The sequence below is a fragment of the Molothrus ater genome, chromosome Z (genome assembly GCF_012460135.2).
Source record: "Molothrus ater isolate BHLD 08-10-18 breed brown headed cowbird chromosome Z, BPBGC_Mater_1.1, whole genome shotgun sequence".
Classification (NCBI taxonomy): Eukaryota; Metazoa; Chordata; class Aves; order Passeriformes; family Icteridae; genus Molothrus; species Molothrus ater.
The window spans coordinates 61,610,257-61,625,345 of NC_050511.2; the positions used below are offsets into that span (position 1 = coordinate 61,610,257).

Genomic DNA, 15,089 nt, shown 5'->3' on the forward strand with positions numbered 1-15,089 from the left:
AAAATTAAAATTGGAAGCAATAAACTTCTCCATAAAACATCTTTAATCTTACAGATCGAACTATCCTTAGGTCTTTAGGCTTATGTAATACTGAAAATTTCACTGAGGCTTTAAGCCATGGAAAGCTGGTATTTTTACACAATTCCTTGTAAACACTAAATCTATGTAACACTAAATCTAAATCTAAGGGAATACCCTTATTGTTTTTAGAGCAGCTCCTTACTGGAAACCTAGAGAAACTCTGAGATTTAATGAAATGTAGTGAGGAACAGCATATATAAGACGGCTAAAGAATTTATTCACAACAAACAGACATTCTTTTCTTCAGAATTATAAATTTTTATTTATGTAATAATAATAATAAAAATTACCAGAAAAGTGAAAATATCCCCTTTGCCATTATCTGAGCATCCTGAGCCATTTACAGTATAAACACCACCTGCTCATGGTGCAGAATTGGTGTGTGTGTGCCATGCTTATAGACAATATTGCCCTTTGTTGTAAACCAAGAAATTCATCTGTAAAATGCAAGATTTTTTGACAAACACAGCAGTAAAGATTGATCAGAGGCTGATATATAAAATATTTTTCTTCTATTTCATACAAACTGTGAATAAGATATAGTTATGAGAAGTAGTTAGAATCCTAAGTCTTAAAATATTATGTCATAGATACATGAATTAACAGGAAATTATGCTGTAAAGATTATGAAGATTATGTTCAGGGAATACCAGGTGATTATGAAGAAAATCTAAGTAAATTCCTCCAAGTTGCCTCTTCTATTATGAATTGCTGAGTAACTCTAATCACAAATTAGTGAACTACTAGCATCCTCTCCCAGTGGCATTCATCAAGTAGATGCACCCATCTTGCTTATCACATTTCTAGTAGTGATTGGCAGGGTTCTTCAAAAAGGTCTGAAGAAAAGTTTGTGTTAGTTACACAAATACATATTGGGAAAGGATTGTTCTCCACACAAATGCATAGAAACTTGGTCTCTTAACCAGATTATATCTGGAGTGCTACTTAAAAGCCTAGAAAAGATTTATTTAGAAAAAAGGAATTTCTAGAAATATTTCTAGAAATTATTCTTGTTTCACAATAATTATTAGCAAAAAAATTGGAGGTCAGGATGCTATCAAGTAACAGAGCATATTAACTAAATAGCTATAATTTCATAGGAAAAACAGTAGAGTAGGACTAATTTACTGTTAGTAAACTAATAAAAAGTTATCTAAATGAGTAACTTTCATCATCATATTCTAGCTCATCTTCCTCATCATCGTCCAAAAGTCCGTATTTAAATTTGTGATAAATTGTGCCATCCTTGCCCATGTATACAATGTCATCTTCGTCGTCATCATCTTCATAATCTCTGTCTCTATATTCAATCACTTGATCCTCATGGTAGCTGGGATTCTTGTGATAGTTGCTCACAGAGGAAGGAAAGGTTTTGGAGTGATTTGTCAGCTTCTCATATCGTCCTTTATTGACAGGCTGGGTTTTGGTTCGTGCCTTTTTCCAGATGAATACAATGGCTCCAATGACAAGCAGAAGCAAAATGCAAGTGATAACAAATAAAATAGTTTTACTTTTTTGCCCAGGTGGTAGAGTTGTCTGTAATACGCAGTCATCTACAACAGCAAATAAAAACAAAAGAACAACAAAAAAAGGGTAAAATGAGCTTGCATTTGTGTGTGTGTGTGTCTTAAAAGTCTAGTACAGTGTGTCTGCTGCAGTGATAGCAGTCAACAAAACACCTAGCTTTTCTGGTATCACAATGGTATTTTTGTTGTTCTTATGCAGCAAGTATGTCAATAAGGTTGTTGGGATATCTGTTCTTCATTATTGTATTTAAAATAATGAGAAAGAAGCTGAAAAGCTAGCAGGTGCACAAATGCAATGAGATTCAGATGTCTCTTCATTGAAGTAAGCTAATTCATAAACCAGTCGGTTTATGAAATGCCAGGCCATTTAACATAGTAGTTGAGAGTGTGAGAAGTTGCCATCTCCAGCACCAGACATAATGGTTGTTATTTGAGTAAAACCTTCCCTATTTTTGATGAAGCAGTAGGAACACACTGTTTATCGATAGCACATTTTTGCTCTAGTCCAGTTTTCAAGCAGCATAATGTCAGCATAATCAACCATAAAACACTTAGCAGTATTCCTGCTTTTCAGCGTGGTCCTACCTTGTGTTTCACTGCAGTCACAGCACTCTGGGGTTTCTCCTGGGTCAGTGTTGCTGCAGCAGGGCAGGCAGCGGCTTTCCTCCAGGAAGAGCTGCATGCTGGCTGGACAGACTGTGCAGTTGAGAGGACCAGGTCCCTTGCACTCAATGCATGAGCTGTCACATCTCTCACACTTGGGTTTGCTCTCCTTCAAACACAGAACACAAGCAATGCACCTCTAATTTTGTGTGATTTGTACCTGACCTGGCAGTTCTGTACTGAAGTAAAATGTGGAATGTCATTGACCATCATGGTTGTCATCTCTAGGCACCTTGGGTGTCAATGTGAAGATACAATACCAAATTCAAAATTTCCTGTTTTCTGATTTCTCAGTGATCTGCTTGTGGGATGTAAAGTGTTGTAAAACCTTAGAGATCTCACCTAGCTGGGCAGGATGTTAAAGTTTACTCATTCTTTTAAGCTTTTTGCACCAGAAAAGTAAGTGATGTGGAAGAAGCAATATGAAATATTCTGGGGAAAAGCTGAGAGTATGAATTTTCTCTTTACCCAGGGAAGAAGCAGAAGTAAGGATTAAAGGTGGTTGGAAGTTTTTTAGCAAAACCGATTACTCTTAGATTATGTGGCTCTTTTTTTCCTATGGAAACAGCTTAGATTCAAATACTCTTCCTAAAGTCCAGGCTTCTGGGAACCTCTGTTTACAGAGACTACCAGTGGTCACTGTGATCACACCTGCCTTGCAGAATGCTCTTAAGTCAGGGGTTTCAGTATTTGCAATGCTCACAGTTCCTGGCCATCTTCACTGTGAACATCTGGAGACTCCAATAAACTTTCACCACCTTTGCAGTTAGGATTGCAAGGCTGTTTATCCTGGATGGAAGAACCTGTGCAAGATTGCAGGATCATAGCTGTTCTTAATTTCTTAGAGTCAAAGCTCTTGCAAAGACCTGCACACCTGTGTGGTCCCCAGCCTCAAATAAGGCTGTTTTCTCAGATCAATGCTATGAAGTAGGACTGTCAAGAAGATATTATAGGAGAGAGACTCCAGGGTTTGTAGCATCCCAGGCATGCCTTGCTGCTATATTCTTGAATAAATATCTTTAGAAGGCAATTGGTGTGGAAATCTGGAAGGTGGAATGCCCAGGCTTATGGTGCAGACCCAAACCTTATCCTATTCAATTAAATATACAGCTGTGTTAATTTCAGCCTGTCCTTCTATGAGAACTTTCTGCCAGAAAAGCTGTCAATCAAAAATGCAGAAGGATTTCTTACAGAAAAGGCATCAGAAATCCAAGAGGAAATCTGTTATATTGGAAGAAAAAAACACTGTATCATTAATGGAACTGATTTGTTCATGTGGTTTTGATATCTTTGTTGACTATAAGGAAACCCCAGAAAGAGAAACAAGGCTTCCCCTGCTAAAAGAGGAAAAAAGTAAGCATACTTAAAGAAAGGCACCATTAAAAACTCACAGAAGAGCCATGTGCTGTTTGTATTTTTTACAAAAATCCTTGAAGTAGGTACCTTTTGTCCTGGAGTCTCCTGGACTTTGTATTCACCTACGAAACAGTCTGAGTTGCACATTCCATTTAACAAACTGTAGCTCCATACACAAGATGTGCAGCTGAATGCTCCCTTCCCTAGACAGGCAAACAAAACAACAATATTACAACAGGAAATGTCAGCTAACTTCCTTTAAAAATTATATTGACCACTGCTGTGAAGCAAAAGGATGTTTGTCAGCGGCAACAATCATTAGTGAGGACTTCCACATGAAGAGGCTGGTATTAGAAAAAGCTTGTGCCTAGTCTTGGGGTTTTGTGTGCAAACAAAATTTATTTCTTATGTGTTTTGATAATCATGAAAAGATAATTTCACAATCAGTTGTACAGAGAACCTCTGACATATTCAGGAAAATAAATTAGATCAGAGCACTGAAGTAAAATGTGGAGAACCTTCTCCAAATTCTGTCCTTCACAAAATCCATACTTACTTGCCCTGTTAACTATTTTCAGACAACCATGAATTAAGTGATGTTTATATTTGAATAGAAGAATAACTTATTTAGTTGCATAAGAAATAAACCATTTTTCACTAGGTACAGCCAGAGGACCATATGCACCTTGTGTGTCAGAGACTCTTTTTAAAGACAGATGCTGCATGCAGTATTTCTGTGAAACACTGAAGGGATGGGTTTGTCTTAAGTGTCAAGATGCATCCATCCATTTCCCTGCACACAGACATTTTCTCCCATTTTCTGAAAGGAAGAAAATGAAAATGCAAGGAACTGACATTAGCAGACATTAAACTGCTGAAGTAAGTAACCTATAACACAGAGAACTTCCTAAATTACTGTGCAATGCATGATTTTCCTTACTGCTCTTGACAGACACCATGCTCTTTGCTGATATATCAGCAATGCAGATGCATTTCAGATTGGCTTGTGTTTTATAATTCTGTCTTTTTAATGATGATAAAAATTCTGTCCCGTAGTATTTATGCCAAATAATGTGAAAAACAAAGGAGGTGGTCTGTAAATTAAAATTCCTATCTTTTTTTGTTGTAAATCAAAACAAACATATTTCTGCTAATTTTCATAATATTGTTACACAGTTAGGTTGTAAACATTCTTGAATGTGGCTTCATTCTAAGTGCTTCATATATAATTTTGTTGCAATTAGCTATCTGTACTATCCAGTATATCCACTATCCAAAATAGTTTGTGTGTTACAATGCATGGTCTTCTAAGCTGCAGCATGGAACCCATTAGCTGTAATCTTGTGTTGTTCAGGTAAAAAAGGACACCAAATGGGTCCAAGAGGATTAATGCTTTTTGTTTCAGAAGTGGTTTAATTAGGAAAATTGAGAAACTAAAACCACTGTCTCACAGAGCAAAATAGACAGTCTCTGAAAATTAACTTTGTGAAATACATAACTATATTAAAAGCATCAAACATCACTGTGTTTTTGATTTCAGTTTTCCTTTCAATCTAGAGATGTGCTTTATGGGTCTTTACTCTTCCCATTGTAGGCTGTAAAGATGTGTAGTTGGAATTAAGTTCCTTGGCTTTCACGGAGTGAAAGAGTAACAGACAGTAGGGCAGCTCAAGGAGTGAGATATTTTTCAGTCATTCTTGATATTCATGTGAAAAATGGGGTCCATCTCTGCAAGCCCAATTTTTTATGATGAGCATTTTTATGTGAGTCCTGGCTGATGGTAAATTCATTACTGTTCTCCATTTTTGTCCATTCACTGACTTAGCAACATGTGACTTGGTCCTAGCCCTCCCTGTTAAGTGGCTGTCTCTCTGTTGGTGCTCTCTGCTGGAAGCAGTTCTGAAGAAATCTTGTCAGGAATTCATATACTTGGTTTCACCTCAGTTATCAATGCAGTAGAAATAAATCAATGGAGCAGGACTGCAACAAGTCACCAAGAGACAGGACAAGCTCAGCAGCCCCTGAGAGAGGTCTACATCACCTACTGTGGGTGATGGACAGACACCCAGAGTCATGGACAGATTGGTAGCACCGTATGTGGTTAGTGTTTTTGTGAAGTGTTCCCAGATCATGGAGCTGAGATTCCAGGTTTTTTGATGACCCCTTTTTTTGCTCAAAGCAGAACATATACTTTTACCGTCACAAGTTAAACAGGAAGAGTGGCATCTCTCACAGACGTTGTTGTCCTTGTTTTCGTAGTAGTACTGAGGACAAGAGCTAACACATTCGTTCGTGGAGTGCAGCAGGTAGAAATATGTATTACAGGAAAGACAGTCTGTGGCTCGGGGCCCCATACACTCCTTACAACTCTTGTGGCATCTCTCACATGATCCAGTGGAATTTTGTGCGAAATACCTGAGATAGATCAGATAGGCGTAGCTTTGCATAAAGGCCAGCTGTGATAGGAAAACCAACATTTGTTTAATCCTTAGCTTTTTATCGTGATTACATCCATGTATAAAAATCATACTAAAATGAACACAGGTGTTTGTAAACTCAGTGGAAATAGAATTAATTTCATTCCCTTTGGCCATTGGAATTCAGCGACAAAGCACGACTCTGTATAGTTTTTACAGCAAAAATTTCTAAAATCTGAGTTGAATTGAGATATAAAGTATTGAAGTAGGGAAGGTGTGTGTGATTTTGCTGAGATATGGTCATTAGAGTTTTCCTGTTTAATGGGAGGGACAGCCAGTGTGATCCATTGAACTCTAGTTTTAATTTAAATGGACCTGAAAGAGAAATCATAGGTTAAAACATTCTAAATTTGAATTTCTCAAAACTGAATTTCCCAAAACACTGAATTCACATTTTGAACTTAAATGGATTAATTATAAAGCTTCTCTCTAGAATTATGAGTGCTCAGTTCAAAGATGTTTTAATGGTTTTTGTTATCACCCGCTGTAAGCATTAACTCAACGCAAAAAAAAATATAAACTTATCCAAACTTCTCCTCCTTAAGTGGAGGCCAGAGTTGTGCTTGGAGGCTCTTCTGCCTGTACTTGGAGGCTCTTCTGCCTGTGCTCAGTCTGACTGACCTATTACTTAGTATACTTGTTCTGGTTCACACTGTTCTGTACAGAAATAGCCAAGAGCATATTCTGAGCATGTCCACACCACATCTAAGCAGTTCCCATCTGGGCACCAATTCTGGAGTTTTCTACAGGGAAGTGAGGTTTTCCACCATTAGATTACTGTGATAATACAAGAAATTTTCTCCTGAAAACAAAACTCAGTTCTATTTCAGACTGACATGGAATGCTGCAGTGATCTAATTTCTCAAAGCTCTCTCTGTGATGCAGCTCTTAGCACAAGATCTTGGGCCTTACCCTGCTGGACAATGGGTTACACATCCTTTTCCTTGTCTGTACCAACCCAGTTTGCAGGAAAGGCACTGTGAGCTGTGTTTTCCAGTGCAAGTGTCACAGGTGCTGTGGCATGCAGAACATTGCCTCTCGGTGCTGTCAGCGTAATATCCATTTGGGCATGTTTCAACACAGGTTCTGTCTGCAGAGACAACAATGCAAAGTAGCACATCATATTCAGTATTTACTACTATAAAATATCTCATGCAGCTGTGCTAGAGGAAACTCTATCAGCCTGAGGTGCTGATAGATAATGTACTGTTGGGGAACAGTAATTACTTTTTGATTCTTGTAAATTCATTAGTCCTCATTTCTGTGTTTTATGCATATTAGCAAGCTCTTCAAGACAGGCACGTTTTTATCTTTGTGAAAAATAAAGTAGCATAATAATGAACAGCAGATGTGATTTCCTTCATATAATCAAAAGTAGTAAGGCAGGTTTTTATCTGCATTGCTGTTTTCCATAGATTTCACTTTAAGCATCAATCTAATTTCATTCTGTGTAGATGATGAATCTGATGGTAAATTTGAGATTTAATGATATTTGTTTACTGATCTTTACCCTTGTCTGTGACTTCTACATTATGTTATCGAATTAAATGTCTTTAATGCTGCAAAGCCAGATAAGTCCCACTTTTTTCAGTCGTAGTAGGAATCCTGAATGAGAAGTTAGTAGTGTTGGAATTAGCTGCAAGTGCATAAACCTAATAAAGTAGTAGATTACAAGCTGCTTGTGCTTGTTACATATTTGTCTTGATAATTTTGCTGCTTGGGTTGCAATTGGGCAAAGGAACTTTCAGGTTCAGGGTTTTTTCATTTTATTCTCAGTTCCAATATCTTTATCTGCATTTGTCCATCAACTTTACCATTTGTAATGGTGCAAAACAGCTGAGTGTGTTGATAAAAAAGGTAAGTCTGATGCAAGGTCTCAGAAATACAGGAATGTAAAATAATGCTTTAGAATTAGACTAAAAAAGCTTAGATTCACTTTTAATTTACACTAGTTTTTAGCTCTTTCCTGCATGAAGAATTATTTAATTTTTTTTTCTCCCAATGATTTTCTAAAATTTTTGTTTGCTTTTAGAAGAATATGTAGAGAAGAAATGTTTTATTATGGGGATTTTATAATTTTTTTCCTGTTTGTTTCTGAGACTGTATAGTCTTAAACCTACTCTCTGCTCCCAAGTTAGGAAAGAAATTTTGCACCTTAGCCACCCATTAGATGCTGTCTTAATGATCCCTTTTAAGAGTTGTTTAAGTATTCCTTTGCTCATCAGATTGCTGCAGGGATTAAAGAGGCCAACATGAAAATGTGCACATTTTATAGATACATTAACAGCAGCAACAACAACAACAACAAACCTAAGGATAGCTCTCTTTTAAAGTCTTTGTAGGAAACAATAGAAGAGTACATACCAACTAAGTGAAACATCCACGTTTTGTTCAGTGGTGGTGTTTGTTGCTATTTAGAAATCCTGCATTAGTCCTGTGAGCCCCGGCAAGCCCTTCCTCACAAAGTTTCCACATAGCCCTGCTGAAGAAATTATCTCTGCACAATTTAACGACTTGTCCTGTCCTCCTTACAGTATTTAGATTGGTTGATGCAGCCCAAATTCTTTGCAAATATGACAAAAACGTGTCAATTCCATGCTTTCTGTGTAGAATGAAATCTAGAGGCAGTAGAGAGATACTTACTGAGAAGATATCGGTTATTTACACAGCTAAGACACTGGTGTTCAGTAGGTCCTGAGCAGTGGAAGCATTTCTTGTGGCAAGATTTGCAGGTCTGAGTCTCCTCAAGGTAGTACTCAGTGGGAGGACAGTATCCAGATAACACACAGTGCCCATCATGGTTCAATATCCACCCATTTCTGCAAGTTAGGCAGGTGGTGGAAGAAGAACAAGTCTGGCATGTCCTGTTGCATGCTGAAAAGGACAAACAGTAGGAATTTCACCTTTTCTGAATTTGTCTCAGAGTGTTATTACAGCTTTAATTTTTGAAGGAACAGCTGTAATCTCAGGGTGAAAGCCTGTGGGAAGTAATTTTCAATCTTATGCAAGGAGTTCCTTAGGTTTGCTTTTGCATCAACACTGCTTTTCACTGCAACAGTGAATAGCGTCTCCAGCAATTCTCAGCGATTCTGTAGCCATTCTCAGCATTTTACCACAATGGTTGCCTTGAATAATAAACATAAGTATCCTGACTACCGCCCTCTCCGCTTTCTTCAAATTTTGCTAATCTACAGTAAGCCAGATTCTTTTTCTGCCTTAGCTGTCCTCTTCAACTCCAAGACACTGGTAACAACATTAGCTGTCACATGCAGGCCCTTAGGGGATGACCCTTAAATAGACCCACTTGTATCTCAGTACTCTTCTGGGGAAAACAACAGTTGCCAACCTTGGCAGTCTTTGGAGGCTTCTTCATAGTAACTCCCCTCAGGGCACTCTTTAAAACACATGCCATTGTAGAGGACAAATAAGTTGAAAGTGCATGCTGTGCAGTCATCAGAATCTGGCCCGTTGCAGTCCTTGCAGTCGGCATGGCAGGGAAAGCAGTGCTTGTCTTCAGGGTAGAAGCGTGAAGGGCATTCCCGTACACACTTCCCGTCGTGCAGGAAAAACTCGTCCATACACTCTGCAGGGAACAGCAGAACATCGGTAAGCAAGTGGGCAGCAAATGCTGACCTAAGTGCAAGAGAAGGTAGGTCCTAGGAAACATTACATTCTGGATTGTATGTCATGACAGAAGTCATCAGAACACCTTGAGAAGGTAGGACTTCCTTTTTTAAATCTTTCTCCTCCAAAAGACCTATATTGGCCCAACCCTCAAATGGTATCTTCTGCGTTACAGCAAGAAACTCTGAAAAAAGTCATTTGCTCAGCTTTGGTGATATAAACCAAACCATTTCACACTAATATGTAGATGGCCTTTTTCTGACATTTTTCTGCATTATGAACTTCCTGCAAAATCACGAATGTACATATCTGAAATTTTGTTTAGTTTATTATTGAAATATGGGTTTACCTAGACTGTATTGACCTAAAGGGTTGTCTTTGCCTAGAGCTGTGAATAAGTTGCTTTTTTATTGTGAGTATTTGGTTTAACATGTTTGTTTATGGTTTGGTTTGTTGATTGTTGTTTTTTTATTTCATCCATGTTTATGTTTCTAGAATGGCTTGCTCAAATTAACCATCCTTAATATTTTGGGGGGGGGGTGGGGTGAGGGGGAATTTTGGAGGGGGGGTTGCAGTTAGCCTCATCTGAGTACCAAAGACTTTTCTAATACCTTTCTTTCCAGGGGTTTCTTTCTCTAACAGGAGTGGTCATTTGCAAAAATGGTAAAGAGGTGTGAAGTTCAACTATGCTAGGAAAGAAACATTCTGTATTTCACATTGGGGCACATATCCAAGTTTTTAACATTGGATACATTAGATCAAAAATAAAATCAAACTAGCAGGAGTCTCTGAAGAACCACAGGACCAGGCAAAGCAATGTGAAATCTTTACAGATCATTACTGTACATTTAGTCTCATCATAATCTATTCTAGAGATTAACAATGATACGCACATCACTTTTTTTTTTTTTTTGCCCATTACTGAATTCGCATTTGGTTTTCTGCCAGTCTCTATTCAGACAGATCCAGGTGGATTTTATTCTACATAACAGCAGTTCTTTGTAATACCTGTGTGTAGTAAACCCCATAGATTTAGGAAAAGCACCATGGAGAATATGAACAATAGAAATGCTGAAACAGCAAAAGAAAATTCCTGTTTCCCTGTCCTCCACCCCTTAACCTATCTCTGTAACCCTATAAGGCAATGTCATGTTAACCCCTTACCATTGGTCAAGCTTGGATCCTTTCCAACCCTATAAAAGAAGCATACTGTACCCCATTAGTTGAGAAAGAAGAAGAGCAGAGACCCTTCACGGACCTCCCCAAATAAAGCCATCTCCGAGGAACAGCCTGCGCCTTCTCCTTCTCCTCTCTCTCCGTCTGCTGCAGCCTCAAGCCCGGGGCACCACTACCTAGCAAGCAAAGCTGAAACCCTAAGAGCTTGCAATCCCTATAGAGCTGATAATCACCATGCTTGCTAGATGGTAGCCCCACGGCTTTGGCATGAGTGAGCCAGCTTCGGGCACCCAGTCCCTACTCAGGGACTGAGCTCCTGAGCCCTATTGCTCTGCTTTATAATAACGCCAATGAGAGGTTATTACCTGTGCATATTTCATTGTGAATACATTCCTGACACATTTCAGGGCAATGTTTGCAGATTCCTTCAGAGGCAAAATGCTTCTCTGAACAAGCAGATTTACATTCCCAGTGCTCCAGAAGCAAAGGACTTTTACAGGACAGGCATTGGGTGGCACTTCCCATGCATGTCTTACAGGATCCACTGCATTCCTTGCAAGTCTCAGAATCATTAAAATATCCCCTATGGAATGAAAAAAACATAAAGCAAACAGTTGGTCACTCCAGGCTATGAGAATTACAAGTCTAAATGAGACTCTCACAGCACATACACTTCACTAGATTGAACAGGTTTCTAACACAATTTTTTTCCCATCTTCTGCTTAACTTCCCCTGTGTCTGAAAGCAGAAAATATACATGGTTAGTGCTATGTGAAGGCTTTCCTTTCTTCTTGTACCTGCTGTCTAAGTGATGTTGAAATTTATGTCTTTATTTCCCCCTTACATGGGATAGAAAGATATATAACATTTGGGAAAACATGCAGTCTCTAGTCTTGTGCAGCTGACCTGCAATACTGATATCAAGGAAAGAAAGAGAAGGGTAACCTCGGTGGCTCTAGAGAGGAGAAAGAGAAGAGACAACTCTGGAAATGTGAAAGGTAGGAAAAATGAGGGCAGGGATTGAAAATAACAAAAAAAAGCAGGATATTGACATAACACCTTGCCTTAGTGACAGCAGGCTAGAGATGGCAAAGCGGGAGTACATTTTGCTGGTATCTGTGGTGTGAGAGCAAATGTGGAGAGCCACTGCTGGGAGTACTAGTCATAAATACAGAAAATAATCTGTGCCCCTGCTTCAGGTAAAGATGCATAGAAGAGATGTTGAATTCAATCTGTCTACACTCTCAGAATCAAATTGTTGCAAGGTTAAAGGATGGGTAAATCGACATTTTGAGATGGTTGCTAATCCACAGAGCCATTGATGAAAACTAAAGAAGTTGAGACAGAAATTATTTCCACAATATATACTTTATATTAACAAATTTGTTACTCTTTATAGAAGGATGCTTCTCCTTCTGTTCTTTGACATGATTTTTCCAAAGAAAGTCTGGGGAGATGCATTAGAAGCAAGGTTAGAGAAAAGATAGGAGGAGCCATGCCTGCCACCTATTCCTGTATTTTTTATCCTCCAACTTTTTTTTAAGATCCTGTAACTACCTCTCACAGTCCTGTCCTCTTTTCTTGTTCCAATGTTGAGTACCCGGTTAGCCCAGTCTTTCAAAATTCCTCTGTCAGAAATAAATTGTGCAGTAAGTAAAATCTTTTTGTCCCTTTTTTATCCCTTAAAAACATGTCCCCAAACCCAAGCCAACCCCCTTAATAAATAGTCTCATTTTTTGCTCTAGTGAAGAGTACTTGTGTCTCAAGAACTTTACCTCAGAGTCAGAAACTGGAGTTTAAACCCTGTGAATTTTGCTCATTGCTGGGAAGCTATTATTTACAGTCTTGAATTAGGGAAAAAAAAGGGGGGATAAACTGAAATGACTACTGGTATATAAAGTTTTAATTTTGTTATGCTGACTCTAGGTGGGATAACTGGGAAACTAGTACTGACAAGAGCCATATTGATGTCAAAACACATCAAAAATGGTTGATGCCCCACATACAACAAAATGGTTGTATGCCTCAGTTTCTAATATTAAAAATTGCTTCTGAACTAGAGTTGGCTTCATTGCAATTATCTTGCATTCACTGTGACTTTTCATTAAGAAAACCTGTTCCACTGGCCCTCATTGACTTATTCAACAGAATTACCAGGAAGGCAGTGGAAGAGACTGCAGGAAAAGTGGGAGCTTCACAATTTTTTGAAGAAAAAGGGTTAACCAAGCAAGACTTTTTTTTCTGCATAGCATTAGTTTTATATATATATATATAAGATGAATGCTGATTAAAAAAAAAAAAAAAAGAAAAAAGAGTACCTGAACTTCTCGTGTGCCTGATCTAATATCCATCGCAGTCAAGTGGGAATATTTTTAAATTTTACACATTAAAAATATATAAAAATAAATATGAGCCAAAGAGAGAAACACACATCATCAAGCACTGTATTTACATATCAGGACTCTAATATGTTCACTGTCTGAGTTTATATCTCTGCTCCGTAATAGTTGGAGAAAGGAACAAACTGGAGGATGTCTACAACTTTTATTATCATTTGCCATGAAGTACCATGTTCCTATTAAAGTCCTTGAGAGCTGTTCCATCTTTCATAGGATTTAATGTCTTACCTTCACTTTTGATTTTTTTACTTTTTCTCTAATCAAAAGAAAATACTGTTTATTCAGGCAGTCTGAAAATGACATTTACCTTAATTTCTGATAGCATGTGTTACATAACGTTCTTCCTTGAAAGTTTAATAATGGATCTGAACTTTAAAGAGAACACAGAGAAAAAATCAGGGATAATATAAGAGGGGTTACTTACTCAGGGCACTCCTGTAAACACCTGCCTTTGTGGAGGAAGAGCAGCTGGTTCTGTTCATCCTGACACTTCTGACAGTGCCACTGGTCAGAGCACACCTCACAGTCATGCCCGCACTTCTCACACTTTCCACTTACAATGTTGCCAAAATATTTTGGAGGGCACAGAGAAACACAGGTATCATGGATAAGAAATTTTCCTGGCAGAAGAGCAACCCAGGGGGGTAAAGACATCAATTAGACATACATTTAAAAGATTTCTGCCTTGGATGGCTACAAAAAAAGCTTTCAACTTCTCAAAATTCAACTTTGATTCTTAAAAGCATGAATAAAACATGCTTTCTTAAGATATTTCCCAAAATATTTTGCTCAGACCTCACTGACATTGACAGAAGGAATCATCAGGATTATCTAGGATGTCTCACTGAAGAAATCCCTATTCAGTAATTCCTGCATGATATCTGACAAATTTTAATTGAAAGGAAAGAAAAGGAATACCAACAATATTTTGACCCATATTGCTAAGGGTCAAAATTCAGGCCCTGTTGCCTGAATTCAATTGTTCATTGGCTGATTGCCTCTTAAGCTGTTAAGGGACTTTGTAGTGACCACTGACAAAAACTTTCTCTGGAAGCATGTAGGATATGAAATACTATAGTCACTTGCAAACTTATCCAAGGAAGCTGAAATGTTACCTTCTGGACATGAAGTACACACATCAGCAGATTTCTCACAGGTCATACACGAAGAGTTACAGGACAGCAATTTTCTATTTCCATCTGGGATGAAAGGGAAAAAAGTTCTTTTTTTTTACCATCTGGTTTTCTTAATTTCTCCTCCCTTTAGAAGGGACACTTTGTATGGCTTTTCCTAAAGTGTTTTGAAAATGCACCTTTGTGAATTTGTGGAGTTCACAAAGTTGAAGAACTTAATAATTGACTCCTCTCTTCTAAATGATAAGTTACAGGTTGTATTAAAGGAAAATATGAATGTTTTTCTCATGTTCACTATGGACTGCTCATCACAAATGAGAATAATAATAGTAACGTTGTTAATAATTATCCCAATAATCTTAATTTCAATGTAGTGCTCCAAACCCAAATATGGATATGTTATACTAATAGATTGCAAACAGAAAGATCTAGAAAGTATGTACATTTGGGGACTTGGTTTAATGATGTACTTCTTGGACATTTTGAACGAAATTGTTGTAGACCACCATTACCCTGTAACCTGAAAGTTCTGAGTCAGAAGGAGACAGAAGTCATATAATCATAGAATATGTTGCTTTGGAAGGGATCATCAGAATCATCAATATCCAACTCCTGGCCCTGTGCAGGGCACCCCATCCACTGAGAGTGTTTTTC

At 38.0% G+C, this 15,089-nt stretch overlaps 1 protein-coding gene across 1 annotated transcript in view; it reads right to left on the reverse strand.

Annotated features, from left to right (window-relative positions):
- Window positions 1–1,230: 1,230 nt before the first annotated feature.
- PCSK5 (proprotein convertase subtilisin/kexin type 5) overlaps window positions 1,231–15,089 on the reverse strand; it is a 227,476-nt gene continuing 213,617 nt past the window's right edge. Inside the window, exons 28-37 of the mRNA XM_036402993.1 lie at window positions 14,418–14,501; window positions 13,727–13,922; window positions 11,269–11,486; window positions 9,450–9,686; window positions 8,747–8,977; window positions 7,016–7,193; window positions 5,824–6,041; window positions 3,714–3,829; window positions 2,193–2,379; window positions 1,231–1,634 (exon numbers count right to left, since the gene is read on the reverse strand). Coding sequence (XP_036258886.1) covers window positions 1,231–1,634; window positions 2,193–2,379; window positions 3,714–3,829; window positions 5,824–6,041; window positions 7,016–7,193; window positions 8,747–8,977; window positions 9,450–9,686; window positions 11,269–11,486; window positions 13,727–13,922; window positions 14,418–14,501 — 2,069 coding nt within the window. The remainder of the gene's footprint in view (window positions 1,635–2,192; window positions 2,380–3,713; window positions 3,830–5,823; window positions 6,042–7,015; window positions 7,194–8,746; window positions 8,978–9,449; window positions 9,687–11,268; window positions 11,487–13,726; window positions 13,923–14,417; window positions 14,502–15,089) is intronic.